At 44.2% G+C, this 11,486-nt stretch overlaps 2 protein-coding genes across 2 annotated transcripts in view; one reads left to right on the top strand and one right to left on the bottom strand.

The window, feature by feature from the left end:
- The window catches only part of abtb2b (ankyrin repeat and BTB (POZ) domain containing 2b), a gene marked incomplete at both ends in the record, with an annotated part of 50,248 nt that overhangs the window by 2,177 nt on the left and 36,585 nt on the right, over positions 1 to 11,486 (top strand). The window lies entirely within an intron of this gene.
- On the bottom strand, positions 6,079 to 7,948 carry LOC311319427 (uncharacterized protein; the record flags this gene model as incomplete). Its single annotated transcript, XM_084450988.1, has 2 exons — positions 6,810 to 7,948; positions 6,079 to 6,674 (listed from the first exon to the last, which is right to left on the bottom strand). The coding sequence occupies exons 1-2, from the start codon at positions 6,991 to 6,993 to the stop codon at positions 6,079 to 6,081; spliced, it is 780 nt and encodes a 259-aa protein (XP_084307114.1). The 5' UTR covers positions 6,994 to 7,948.

Raw genomic sequence — 11,486 nt, 5'->3', positions numbered from 1 at the left:
TGAACAGGCACACAAAAATAAAATATAAAATCCAAACACAGTGTAAACAGTCAGCTATGCTATACATGTGGAAAGGAAATAATCTCTCCACTAGGTGGAAACTTTAATTATTTTCTCTCAACGTGCAAAATCACACACCAAAACCCCTTGCTTCAGAAATTTGACAGGAAACAAGATAAAAAATTGACATGATTATATATTATTTATAGTCTAAGAGTGGACAACCATTCACCAAAAAACAAACTTGATTAAACAAGGCAAAAAAAAAAGATAAAATGGTTACCAGTGTAAGAGGGGCAAAAAACCTCTTGGTCAATTTAGAGGAAAAACCCAAACTTATTTATCAACTCATGTTTCAACAATTGCAACTCTTGTAAACAAATATGATATTTTCCAGATTATTTCAAAGTTCATTCACTCTTGTGAATAATCGCATGTGATGTCCTATGGAACATAGATTCCATGTGTGCGTCTCTGAATGTTTAATGTAGGTTCCAGTGTGTGCGATCAGAGGTGCAGTCCGATTGCTCATCAGAGGAGAATGTCATCTGGGGAATGCAAGGCGTCTTCTCTTCTAGATCGCAACTTCGATGTCGCGTTGCTTGAAATCAGTTATGTTCAATGTTAGTGTGTGCAGGTGTGTGTGCGTGTGTGTGTGGTGCATCTTGTGAGGAGGTGACCAGCAAGGTCATTTTTCCTCCGATTCCTCGTCAGAGGAGAGGACAGTGTGATGGCCCATGGTTTTGGCCTCTGAGCCCTCTGGTTCAGCTGCATTCTGATCTCCTGGTGTTTGCGATCCCTTGGTGGACCGTCCTCTGCTGCTTGGACCCGTCGGCAATGGCTTGCATGGGTCCAACGAAGTCCTCTCAGATCGCTGTCTGCGTGATGAGTAGAAACTGGTACGGCCCGAGCCACCTCGGCGAGTTCCAGCTCCTTCGTCTGTGGTCGTGGATTAGGACCCAATCCCCAGGAGAGATGTGATGCAGGAACCCCTCCTTAGCCTCAGGAAATGGCGGTCCTCACTCTGTTGGAGACATCTGTTAACATCCTCCGCCACCCCTGTTTTGAAACATGATCTGGCCCGTGGGCTAGTTTGAAAGCATAATGAAAACATGAACGAGGTAGTACAGGTTTGTCATTAGGCCCTAGATACAGGTTAGTTTGGTGGTGGAAATGTGCACTTAGTCCTTCATTTCTTTTTCTCCGCAGGTGGAGCAGCTGCTTGTAGGTCAGAAATGTAGGCTCTTGAACTGAACCCGGTCCATCCCTGTACTGCTCCACGTAGGGTCGGCCCGGGTCGTGCTGCTGGAGGGCTCACCTCGGCGCTCCCGCCTCCAGCACAGGCTGATGAAGTGCTCCGTCTGTGGATCCACAGATGAGAGAGACAAACAGAGACAAAACAGAGCAAAAGAGAGTCCTCTGGTCTGGTCTCCCTGTTCCCTTCTTTGGTCAGGAACGGTTATTCAACAGTCTGTAGGAGATACTCAGAAACATGGTTAAGCGCAAGCTCCTGCTTTGGGGAAAAAATGTTGTTATTCTGTCAGGAAAACAACTTAAACAGGGTGACTGTTCAAGTGTCATTTAGAGCCAGTCTGCAGTAGCCTACAGTGACATCAGGGGCAGCGTTAGAATGACTTCAACACGCCCAGTCCCCAGTCATGATCAAGGCAATTGGGTTTGGCTCTAGCATTTCTCTCACGATTTTATGAAAATAAAATAACCATATTCTCGTCTCAACAAAACAACACCCCCTAAGGGTGAAAGCAAAAATTTCCTGAAGTCAGGATAAAAAAATAGAGATGAGGCAAAGAAAATGACACTAAAATGTATTGGCTTCATTTACAATTAACTAATCAAAACACTCCATCAAAGCTTCATTTGTATAGCTAAAATTTGTATATCTAAAACCTCCCTCTTCTGCATTTGAGGACAGAGTATTTGGGCCCTGCTCCTGTTTCATACTTATCTGTCGCTCACAGTGAGTTGGTGACATGGCGTTGGTCTGCATCTCACGAAACCCAGATCGCCCATCTGTAGGGAAACAGGCCAGTAATCTCCATCTCCACCTCCGGTCTGTGCCCGTCTCCTGGTTCGGCATTCGCCCATCACTCCCGGAACGACAGTTGTCTGTAAAAAACCACTCAGAAAAAAACACTCAGGCCCGATGAATGTGCCTCAAACTATAAACATGAGATATTTAACATACTCATTTAAAATATATATAAATTGGGTTATGAGATGCTGCATTCAGATTAAGATACTGGCAACCCTTATCTATTCCCCCCACTATTATGCACAACGCTTATGTCTTAAGCTACATATCAGAAAGAGAGACAAAACAAACAGTTAAAACAGACAAACAGCAGGTCCCAAGCAGTCCCCAGGAAGGCATGATCCAGGCTTCTCAAAGACCTGCCGCCCAGGGTCCATAGCACCTGAAAATTAAGACTCAAAACACAGACTGGGTTCAATAGCAGAGGAGAAGGCCTAATGCCAGCTCCTCAAAAAACACATTATCATTATATGAATGAAAATTCATACAGTAGAAATGCATAAAACGAACAGCTTATGGCCATTCATTGACTATTGAAACAAAACTCCTGAATCAAACACCTATTCAACCCTGTCAGACTTTTGAGTTCGCTCTACATCTATTTTATCCTGTTTATTTCGCTTAAAAATTAAAACTCTCTATCTTGGCTAGTTTAAAATCACCCTTATGGGTTGTTCAAAGGAAGTCCAGCAGGTGGCGCTCGACTTCAAATTTGAGGCTCTTCCTTTTCATTCAGCTTGCGGTAACTGTGACACCGTTCAATCCAGTGGCCATACTGACCACAATGGAAGCATGAATCATCTCTATCTTCACTTCGATTATACCTTTTTCCTCGCCTAACCCTACCAGAACGCTTCCTATTGTTTCTCTGTCGCCACTGTGGTCGTTGTTGGTTCCACCTCGCACCAGCAGTCTGATTGTCCAGCTGTTGTAACTGAGCAGCTTGTAATCTGGCTGCACCTAGCTTCATTTCTTTCAACTCCCTCTCTTCAATGTGATCACGAAGACGCTCCGCATAGCGGAAATGATTAACAACTTCTTCGAGAGAAGTCGATTCCCAGGTGTGGCACATCAACCTAACTTGGTCGGACAAAGAGGAGAGAGAGTTATTCATCAATTGTTGTTTCAAAATCTTTTTATAATCGGCGTTCGCTTTGTCCATGCCACTGTGTGCTGCGAAAACTGATTCTAGTCGTTCCCAAAATATCTCGAACTGTTGATCGGAATTTTGTTTGCAATATGTGATACGGTCCCAATCCATCTTTTTAGGGAATCGAGTTTTGATTCTGTTCAACAGCGCAGTGTTTTGGTCAGAAAAATCGGCATGATTAAAAGGCAATGTAATGTCAAACGGATGTTTCACATCCACCCATTTTAGCCCAAGGCACTGTCTCATGATCATGGCGATTTCCTCTGCGTGAGGCTCATACATACGAACTAAACTGTTAAAAAGATTTTCAAACTCGTCAATGTCTTTGGTTGGATCGGGCAAGGTTTTAGCTATTTCACGTAGTTCATCAGAGCGCCAGGGTCTGTAAACCGTAATCTCTGGAGTCCAGGCCGCATAACCAGCTGCATAATTTATTTGTGAAGGGCGAGGAACAGGGTTTGGGCAGCGTATCAGAGGCGCGTGTATTTGCGGTCCCTCCAGACTATCTCTAGCCATTTGCAGTTGTTCCAAATTAACCTTAGCCTCAGATATAGCTCTAGCCAAATCTTCCTTATACCTCGTAGAAAGGGGCGAAATGAGAGAAGGGGCGTGGCTAATGGCGGGAGCATGAAAAGGGGAAAGAACAGCCTGGTTGGGTGTGAGCACGGAGCAACGAGTCGACTCTGATTCTAAATCAGAGTTATTCTGCTGGGGAAATGGCGGAGAGACTGTTTGCTGAATCTCCTTATCTTTCCTTCCTGACCTAAAAACCCGCTCTCGTGCTACTCTCTCCCAAATCTTAAAAATAGACCAGTCTACAGAATTAACAGGCTTTTCCCTTAACCTAGACATTTCAACCACCTGTAGCTGAGCCCGAATCTTAGCTAAAAAATTTAACACTAAATGTCAGATATGGATGTAAGAAATCGAAAATGCTTTAGCACATAACGAAAATCTGCCAACAAACGCTCGCAGAATAATGCTTCAGCGCAACAATCTCCTCAGGCTAGCAGTAGAATCCTGTGACCTCCTCTAGCCCTATGTTATTAGCCGGGGTTACAGGGACACCTAGTGGTGATCCCAAAATGTTGCATGTATGACCCGGATGTGGTCTTTGGTTGTGCGCGGGGAAATTTAAAGAAACAAATCCCAAATAATCATGACGCAGCCTAAAAACCCCAAAACAGCAACGAAAAGAAACCTTATGGTTAACTCACGGCGGGAAAGAATACAATTTCGAAGAAACAAACATTAAGACACATTAAAATTCGCTTAGTACTCACCCAGTCAGGAATCTCTTTGTTCTCCCTCTGGCTCAAGGCGGATCACCGGGAGTTGTTTTCCTTATCTCCTAGGCAACCAGCTAGCTAGCCTACTGGGAATCTAGCAGAAATGTAACAGTCTAAAAAGGGTACAAAACAATACTTTACCTGGATCCATGGCGCGCGTAACAAACATACAATCAAGAGCCGAGGCTCAAAAATGCAATCAAAAATCCCACTGAGCCGGCGAAAAATAGCGCTTAGACAAACATAAAGACAACACAACCCCGTTCGGGGACAAAAAACAGACACTCCGGAGGTTAGCTGGTAATCGCACTCACTGCGAACTTCAACCCATTTGGAAATCGCACTCACTGCGAACTTCAACTCATTTGGAAATCGCACTCACTGCGAACTTCAACTCATTTGGAAATCGCACTCACTGCGAACTTCAACTCATTTGGAAATCGCACTCACTGCGAACTTCAAGCCTGTGGGAATCGCACTATCTGCGAACTTCACTCTGTGGAAATCGCACTATCTGCGAACTTCAATCCTGTGGAAATCGCACTATCTGCGAACTTCAACTCAAAACGTTATCCTAGAAGTGCACTCTCACTTCTTAACTACAGCCGAGCCGACAAACAATCTAAACTGTAGTCTACATCAACTGTAAGGGAGCGAGTCCCAAACCCAAAATTACACCTCTTCTGAAGAGAACCCCCGGTAGCCTAAACAAGGACGAAGTCAAAACGACAATACGATATAAATATGTATATTGCTGTTCACATCTCCTTGGATAGTTACTTACTTAATACCCACGCTGGGGTTTCCTGTTTTCAACCAATCCAGACCAACACAACTGAACCAAATCAAGGCAAATACAACTCAGAACCACAAGAGGGTTCGTTTAAACGTACCTGTGAGCCTCAGGAATCCAGTGGCAGAACTGAGGAAATAATCTCGGCATGCGCTCTGGCGCAAGAGAGAAAATTGATTTTCCAAGCCCATATGGACCGACACGTCTGTCGATCAGTCCTATCCACTGGAATCCCGGCAACACGCAGGTAGTCCTCCCAGATCATCCGCGTCGCCAAAACTGTGATCGTATTTTAGACTTGTCTAGTCCAAAGATTTACCAAGATACGTTCAAAAGGTTGAGTCTGGTTTATTGAATGAAATCAAATACTTGCGCAAGGACTTCCTGAACAACGCAAACAAAGGTGGTTTGTCAGAGAAGTGAAGTCAGTCACTTCTGGCCTGGCTTATATTCATTCAGAACACAGGTAAGTCTTTCTAGGATTTCATTGGCTGAGTTGTCTATGCGTCATCGTGAGGGGACGGATATCACACAGTGAAAGGAAGGAATGTGGGATGAAACTCGCTTTGAATAGAGACAAAGGTCTGAGTCAGGGCAGGAAGGACAAGGTGTGGCCTTTTTGACTTGGACAAAAGAGCGAGGCAGAGCTATGCAGAGTGTTTTTACAATCACAAAGGGGGGGGAGAGTTGGTGTTTTACATTAGACTGAAACTGGGGTTTTGCAGGGGACTTGGGGGGAGGTGATAATTACAAAGACAAAGGCTTAAGGTGTTTGGATGTAAATTCCTGGACACTACACATACCCGTATTGGTCGACAGGACCTCTTGTCAACAGTCTGGCCTCTCCTGCCACTCCAGTGCGCTGTCTTCTCTCTCGGCGACGTCGAGCAAGAGTATTGTTTCTGTTTTTATACTCCACTCTTGTTTTGATTTGTTGGAGAAGAGAGTGGCATCCATCTCCCACAGTGTCACCTTGCTTGCCAATGTCAGCAAAGCTTTTTGGATGGCTCCTGACAATGGTTCGGACAACGCTGTGACACATAGCTCTCGTTGGGTTGCGATCATGCTGCATGATCTGATCTACGACCACGTTCACCATGGCCTTTCTCTCCTGTGGTGACGGCCTTTGTTCTTTTTCCACTACATGTTGAATGGCTGCTGGCATCTGGTCCCAGTTTACACGAAAGTCTACATGCCATGGCATGCCAGGCTGTGAAGAACAGTTTGAAGTGCTTCGGGGTGTACCTGGAGAGCTTGGGCTGCTGTACAACAGGTGACGTTGAGGCTGGAGTGCTTGCGGAGAGGACAGAGTGTTTGCAGAGCTTGATGTTGAGGAACTTGAAGCACTTGCCTGGGGAGGAGACAGCTCCATATCAAGCGTTACAAATCCTAGAATGGACAAAAACAAATCAGAAATGAAGGAAGGGCAAGATGTAGGGCTAGGGGCCCAATTGTCTACCAGTTGTGCCAATGTTCCAAAGCCCTAGTTCTAAGTGGCATGTGAGAGTCAAAATATGAATTTACCTTGCTTAATACCCTTCATCAACTTGCGACACTGGACTGGTTTAAGGTATTTGACCAGATCCCTTTCTTCCATTAATGCCAGATCTTCAAGGTTCTCCACTCCAAGTTCATCAAGTAGGGTAGTCAGCAGGTCATCAGGGAGGCCCGGTAAATATGACCAAACTGCTTCCTTTACAGCTTCCATTGCCTAATCTCATTGAGTAGTGTCAAATGAAAATCCCTTCATGCATATTCCCTCCTTGTCTTTTTGCTAAGTTCACACTATAAGCCATTAAAAAATGCCAGCCAACATGTGCTCGCTATACACACAATAATACAAAATCAACTATATTCAAGGTAAAAACTAAAAACTGAGCTTAGTTTAGTCTGCTATAACTAAATAGCCTGCTCCACTACTCACGTCTGTCCTCACGTCTGTCTATCCTCTCTTTCCTCCCTGTTTAAACAGTTTCTGGAAAAGAATGGTGGAGAGCAATAAGCATCAGATCATGCACGTTGTATGCTGGAAGAGGATAGTAGTCCAGTAGATCTTCATGCTTAATGCACACATAATCCTCTTGGGCCACTCCTAAGTTACAGTACACACCTGTGTCACTTAACTTTACAAAAGTGTGTTTCTTTGAGACAAAGTGGACAGAATTATGCACAACAATAACCAGCATAATCTTCCCCATGTGAAGTCCTTCATCACTGTTCCCAAGCAAGATGAACATCCCCTTTCTGTAGTCTGTGCCTTTCACAGTAACATTGTTACAAGCCACTGCAGACTGAGACTCAAATGGACAACTGGCTACAGATGCCCTGATCTTGTCATTGTAATCGTCCACATAAAAACCAGTCCCCTTTTCTACCTGTATGAGTGGAGGGAACAAGTTTCCCGCACTCAAGTAGGCCTGAAGAAGTTGGTGTCTCTCTGCCAGCGTTTTGCACACATTTTTGAAATTGTGCAATTTTCTGGCACACTGTTTGAAAAAAGTGTGTTTGCTTTCAAACCGCAGAGTCCACAGGCGAATAAGTGGGCCAAAGTGGATGATGTGATCTGGATAATGACAGAGATAGTGATGCTTTGGCCTCAGGGGGTGATTGGGGAATAGCCTTTTCCTGTTGCACATGTACTCTTCTATGATGACTTTGAGATATGCTACCTGGCCTGCTGTAATGACTGGTGCACAGATAAGCTCGACTATCTCCCTCTGCTGCAAAATGAGTTGCCACATCTCATTGTCACAGGGATCTTTAATCCTGCCACCCACCAAGAGAGGGAATAATCTAAGGAAACACCAGTTTTGAACTGCATGCCCGCTTAGTTTGTCACTGCCAGGAGAGAGGTCTGCTGGTTTGTCCCTACCATCATTTCCTTCATACCTGAACTGGTTCTTGCACCGATTTAACTGCAGGTAAGTAAAATGATTCTCTTCAACTAAATGGCGAATATATAAAGGAAGGTCATAAGCTATGACTCCCTCAAATAAGTCATGGCCTAGACATGGTGGGAGGCCAGGCTGGCAAACATGGAAATTAGAAAGCTGATTAAAAGGAGAGTCAAATTTGATGCCGCATACAGAGTCTGTGGCACTAGTTTCCAGGTCTTGCAAATTACTTGCGTATGACTGGGGCGTTCTTGTGGTACCACACAACTCAGGATTCGTCATGAATGCATCTCTATCTATCTTACAATAGCGACAGAAATGAATAGACCGACTGAAGTTTTCTAAGAATCCCCCAATAGAATGAGATCCCAGGTTGTCTCCTGCGATGGCAACCAAAGAGCCCTTCAGTACACTGCCATCAGATACGACTACACCTCTCTCCTCCAGGATTTTGAGGTCCTCAATCAGGGGTGCAAAAACTTTATCTACCCCAAAGTACTTAAAGTCCTGCTCTCTACATAAGAGAACAAGTTGCATCTGATCTATAGAGGATCTATTGTAAGGCAAGATGTCTGTCAGGGTAAGGTAAACAGCTAAAACCTTGTGCTTTTTTTTCCCTGAGCCCAGTGGGTTCACGACCTCAAAAGAATCTTGGTACAGTATCAAACCAAGTGAGGAAGGCTCAGCTTTTAACATCGGATTACTTTTAAATCCGTCTCCATCCTTTACATCCTGATAGACACCATCAGTAGATGAATGCAAACGTGTCAAGGTATACTGTTCTCGCAGAGACTCATTTTTGAACAGCGTCACCAATGTCTCTTGTATAGGTATATACTGAGCAAAGCATTCTTTGTCATTTCCATCATTGCCCAAAAGCAAAGGCACGGGATGAACATAGTTGAAACTGTCTTTAAAGGCAGCCTTCCTCTTTGCATCTGTGCTGAGTCTTCCCCTGTTACAGACTGTGAGTAGATCCTCTCTTTTCAGTTCATCAATGATGCTGCTTATAGTGGCCTGAGGGATTCCAAGTCCCTCCAATTTCTCACTCAAAATGTTAAGTGAATGAGACAGGCCAAGTTCATGAGAACTTTGAAAGTCATTAATAATGGTTTGTATGGTGCTTGCTGGTAACAGTAGCCTAGATTGCAATTTCAAGTAGAAAAGGGTAAGGTTCTGCAAAAAAAGAGTTTCATCTACAGCTAATGGCACTTCTGGTTCAGCATCCTGTTCACCAGCAGCTTCTGAACACGACTGACTGGGTTGTGGCTCCGTGCTAATAAACTTGTCTAGTACCAAGTCATCTAAAACTGAATCCTCTGCACACCTATGTTTCCTGGAAATATGTGACACAAAAGTCGTCACGGTTGAGAACCTGCCAACACAACCTCTAAATGGGCATCTAGTTTCCATTCCGTCCTGTATGTGTGTTTTCAAATGCTTAATAAGAGAGGCTAAAGTGTCACTCTTAAATGCACACGAATCGTGTACACATTTCAAGGATGTGTCAGGGGGTACAGCAGATCTGTCAGGCGGTATAGGCCGAGCAGATTGCAGATAGCACTTATGCAGCCTATACATGTGCGATTTCAATGCTGTGACTTTTCTGTACCTCCCTGAGCAGTCATGCACCCCACACTGATAGTAGTAATTGGGGGCATTACTGTGCAACTGTGTGTGCTGAACAAAGCTATGCACGTTCTCAAACACATGCTGACATCCAGTACATTTACAGTGGAACATTGTGATGTAACTAAAGTTACCTACCCAAACCTCACTCTGCCTGACACTGAACAGGATTGTTGGCCTTCCTGACACTGAACAGGGTGGTTGGCCTTCCTGACACTGAACGGGGTGGTTCGCCTTCCTGACACTGAACGGGGTGGTTCGCCTTCCTGACACTGAACGGGGTGGTTCGCCTTCCTGACACTGAACGGGGTGGTTCGCCTTCCTGACACTGAACGGGGTGGTTCGCCTTCCTGACACTGAACGGGGTGGTTCGCCTGCCTGACACTGAACGGGGTGGTTGGGCTCTCTGATGACCTAGGAAAAGAGAGAACAGAGAAAGGACACATTACACAAAGGCAACCAACAATATGATTTTTTCTGTTTGCATGCAGATTATGAATGAGCATGTGGTAAAAAAAATATTATGGAATCTGTTCATATTAATACTTTTGAAAAGAAAAAGAAAGACTAATTTGAAAGAAATAATCATTTAATTCCAAGTGCTCAAGTGAAAAAGAGAGGACCTGTGCTACTCTGGACAGTAAGAGTTTGAGAGAGTGTAAGTCCCCCACCTCTCTCAAGTCGGGGAGTAGCATGCTCTGCCCCTCAAACATGGCGCTCATTATTCACTGTGCTTACATTTTAGGCGCGAACTTGCGCTTCGTCTAGTGGAAGATATGCAATAGGGACTCTAACGACTTGTATGAGCAACAAACGTTAACGTTACTTGGCCAACTATGACACTAAACTGATTTAGATTACCTTGAATCAACGATTTATGTCATGAAACCATCAAGCGCCTAGCGCAAGAAGCACGCTAGCTAGCCTACAAGCATTCATTAGCCTAACTTTAGCTAGCTAAGGTAAAATGACATTGGGCAGGTGCAATGAATGACAGTAACGTTACAGTCTACAGCATACAAGTTAGCATACAACATTAGCTAGCAGCAATGCTAAACTAGCTTATACCAAAGGCGTACCAATGGAGATTATGCCACAGCCTATTCATTTGTGCTGTTTCACTCGAATAATGTTACAGCATAAGCCTACATAAAATGGAGCAGCAACAGTTGGTTGGTTAGCAACTAACGTTAGCTATCAAGCTATCGTGTGCTATCAAGCTACTAGCCAGGCTATTGTAGACCAAAAGTTCGCTAACGTTACCATGTAATGTTACATAACATTACTCAACACGATACTAACGTTAACGTTACTCCACTGGTGTTTGCAATCAAATAGGAAAAAGCACATAAAATACACAACTAACGTTAATCCACATTACGGGCAGTACACTTACTTTACCGATGCAACATTAACGTAAAAGATAAGCGCCGGTGGCATTTCGGCGCGTTAATTTTGACCTGCACAAGCCAGGCGAGCATTACGCTCCAAAATAACCCATCACACGCTAACAGCAAGTGAAAAAGTACAAAAAAGCATCTCACCTGTGAGTCCACTTAATAGTCAAAATATACTGAAGAATGTAACGTTATGGTCTTCTCTTTCGTATAGTTACCACGGAGAACTAGAGCCAGTAACTGTACGCCCTCGAGTTGTTCCTACCACGTCTCTCGTCTCT

This window comes from Borostomias antarcticus (assembly GCF_949987555.1).
Source record: "Borostomias antarcticus genome assembly, chromosome: 16".
NCBI lineage: Eukaryota > Metazoa > Chordata > Actinopteri > Stomiiformes > Stomiidae > Borostomias > Borostomias antarcticus.
This window is presented reverse-complemented; position numbering and strand designations above follow the sequence as displayed.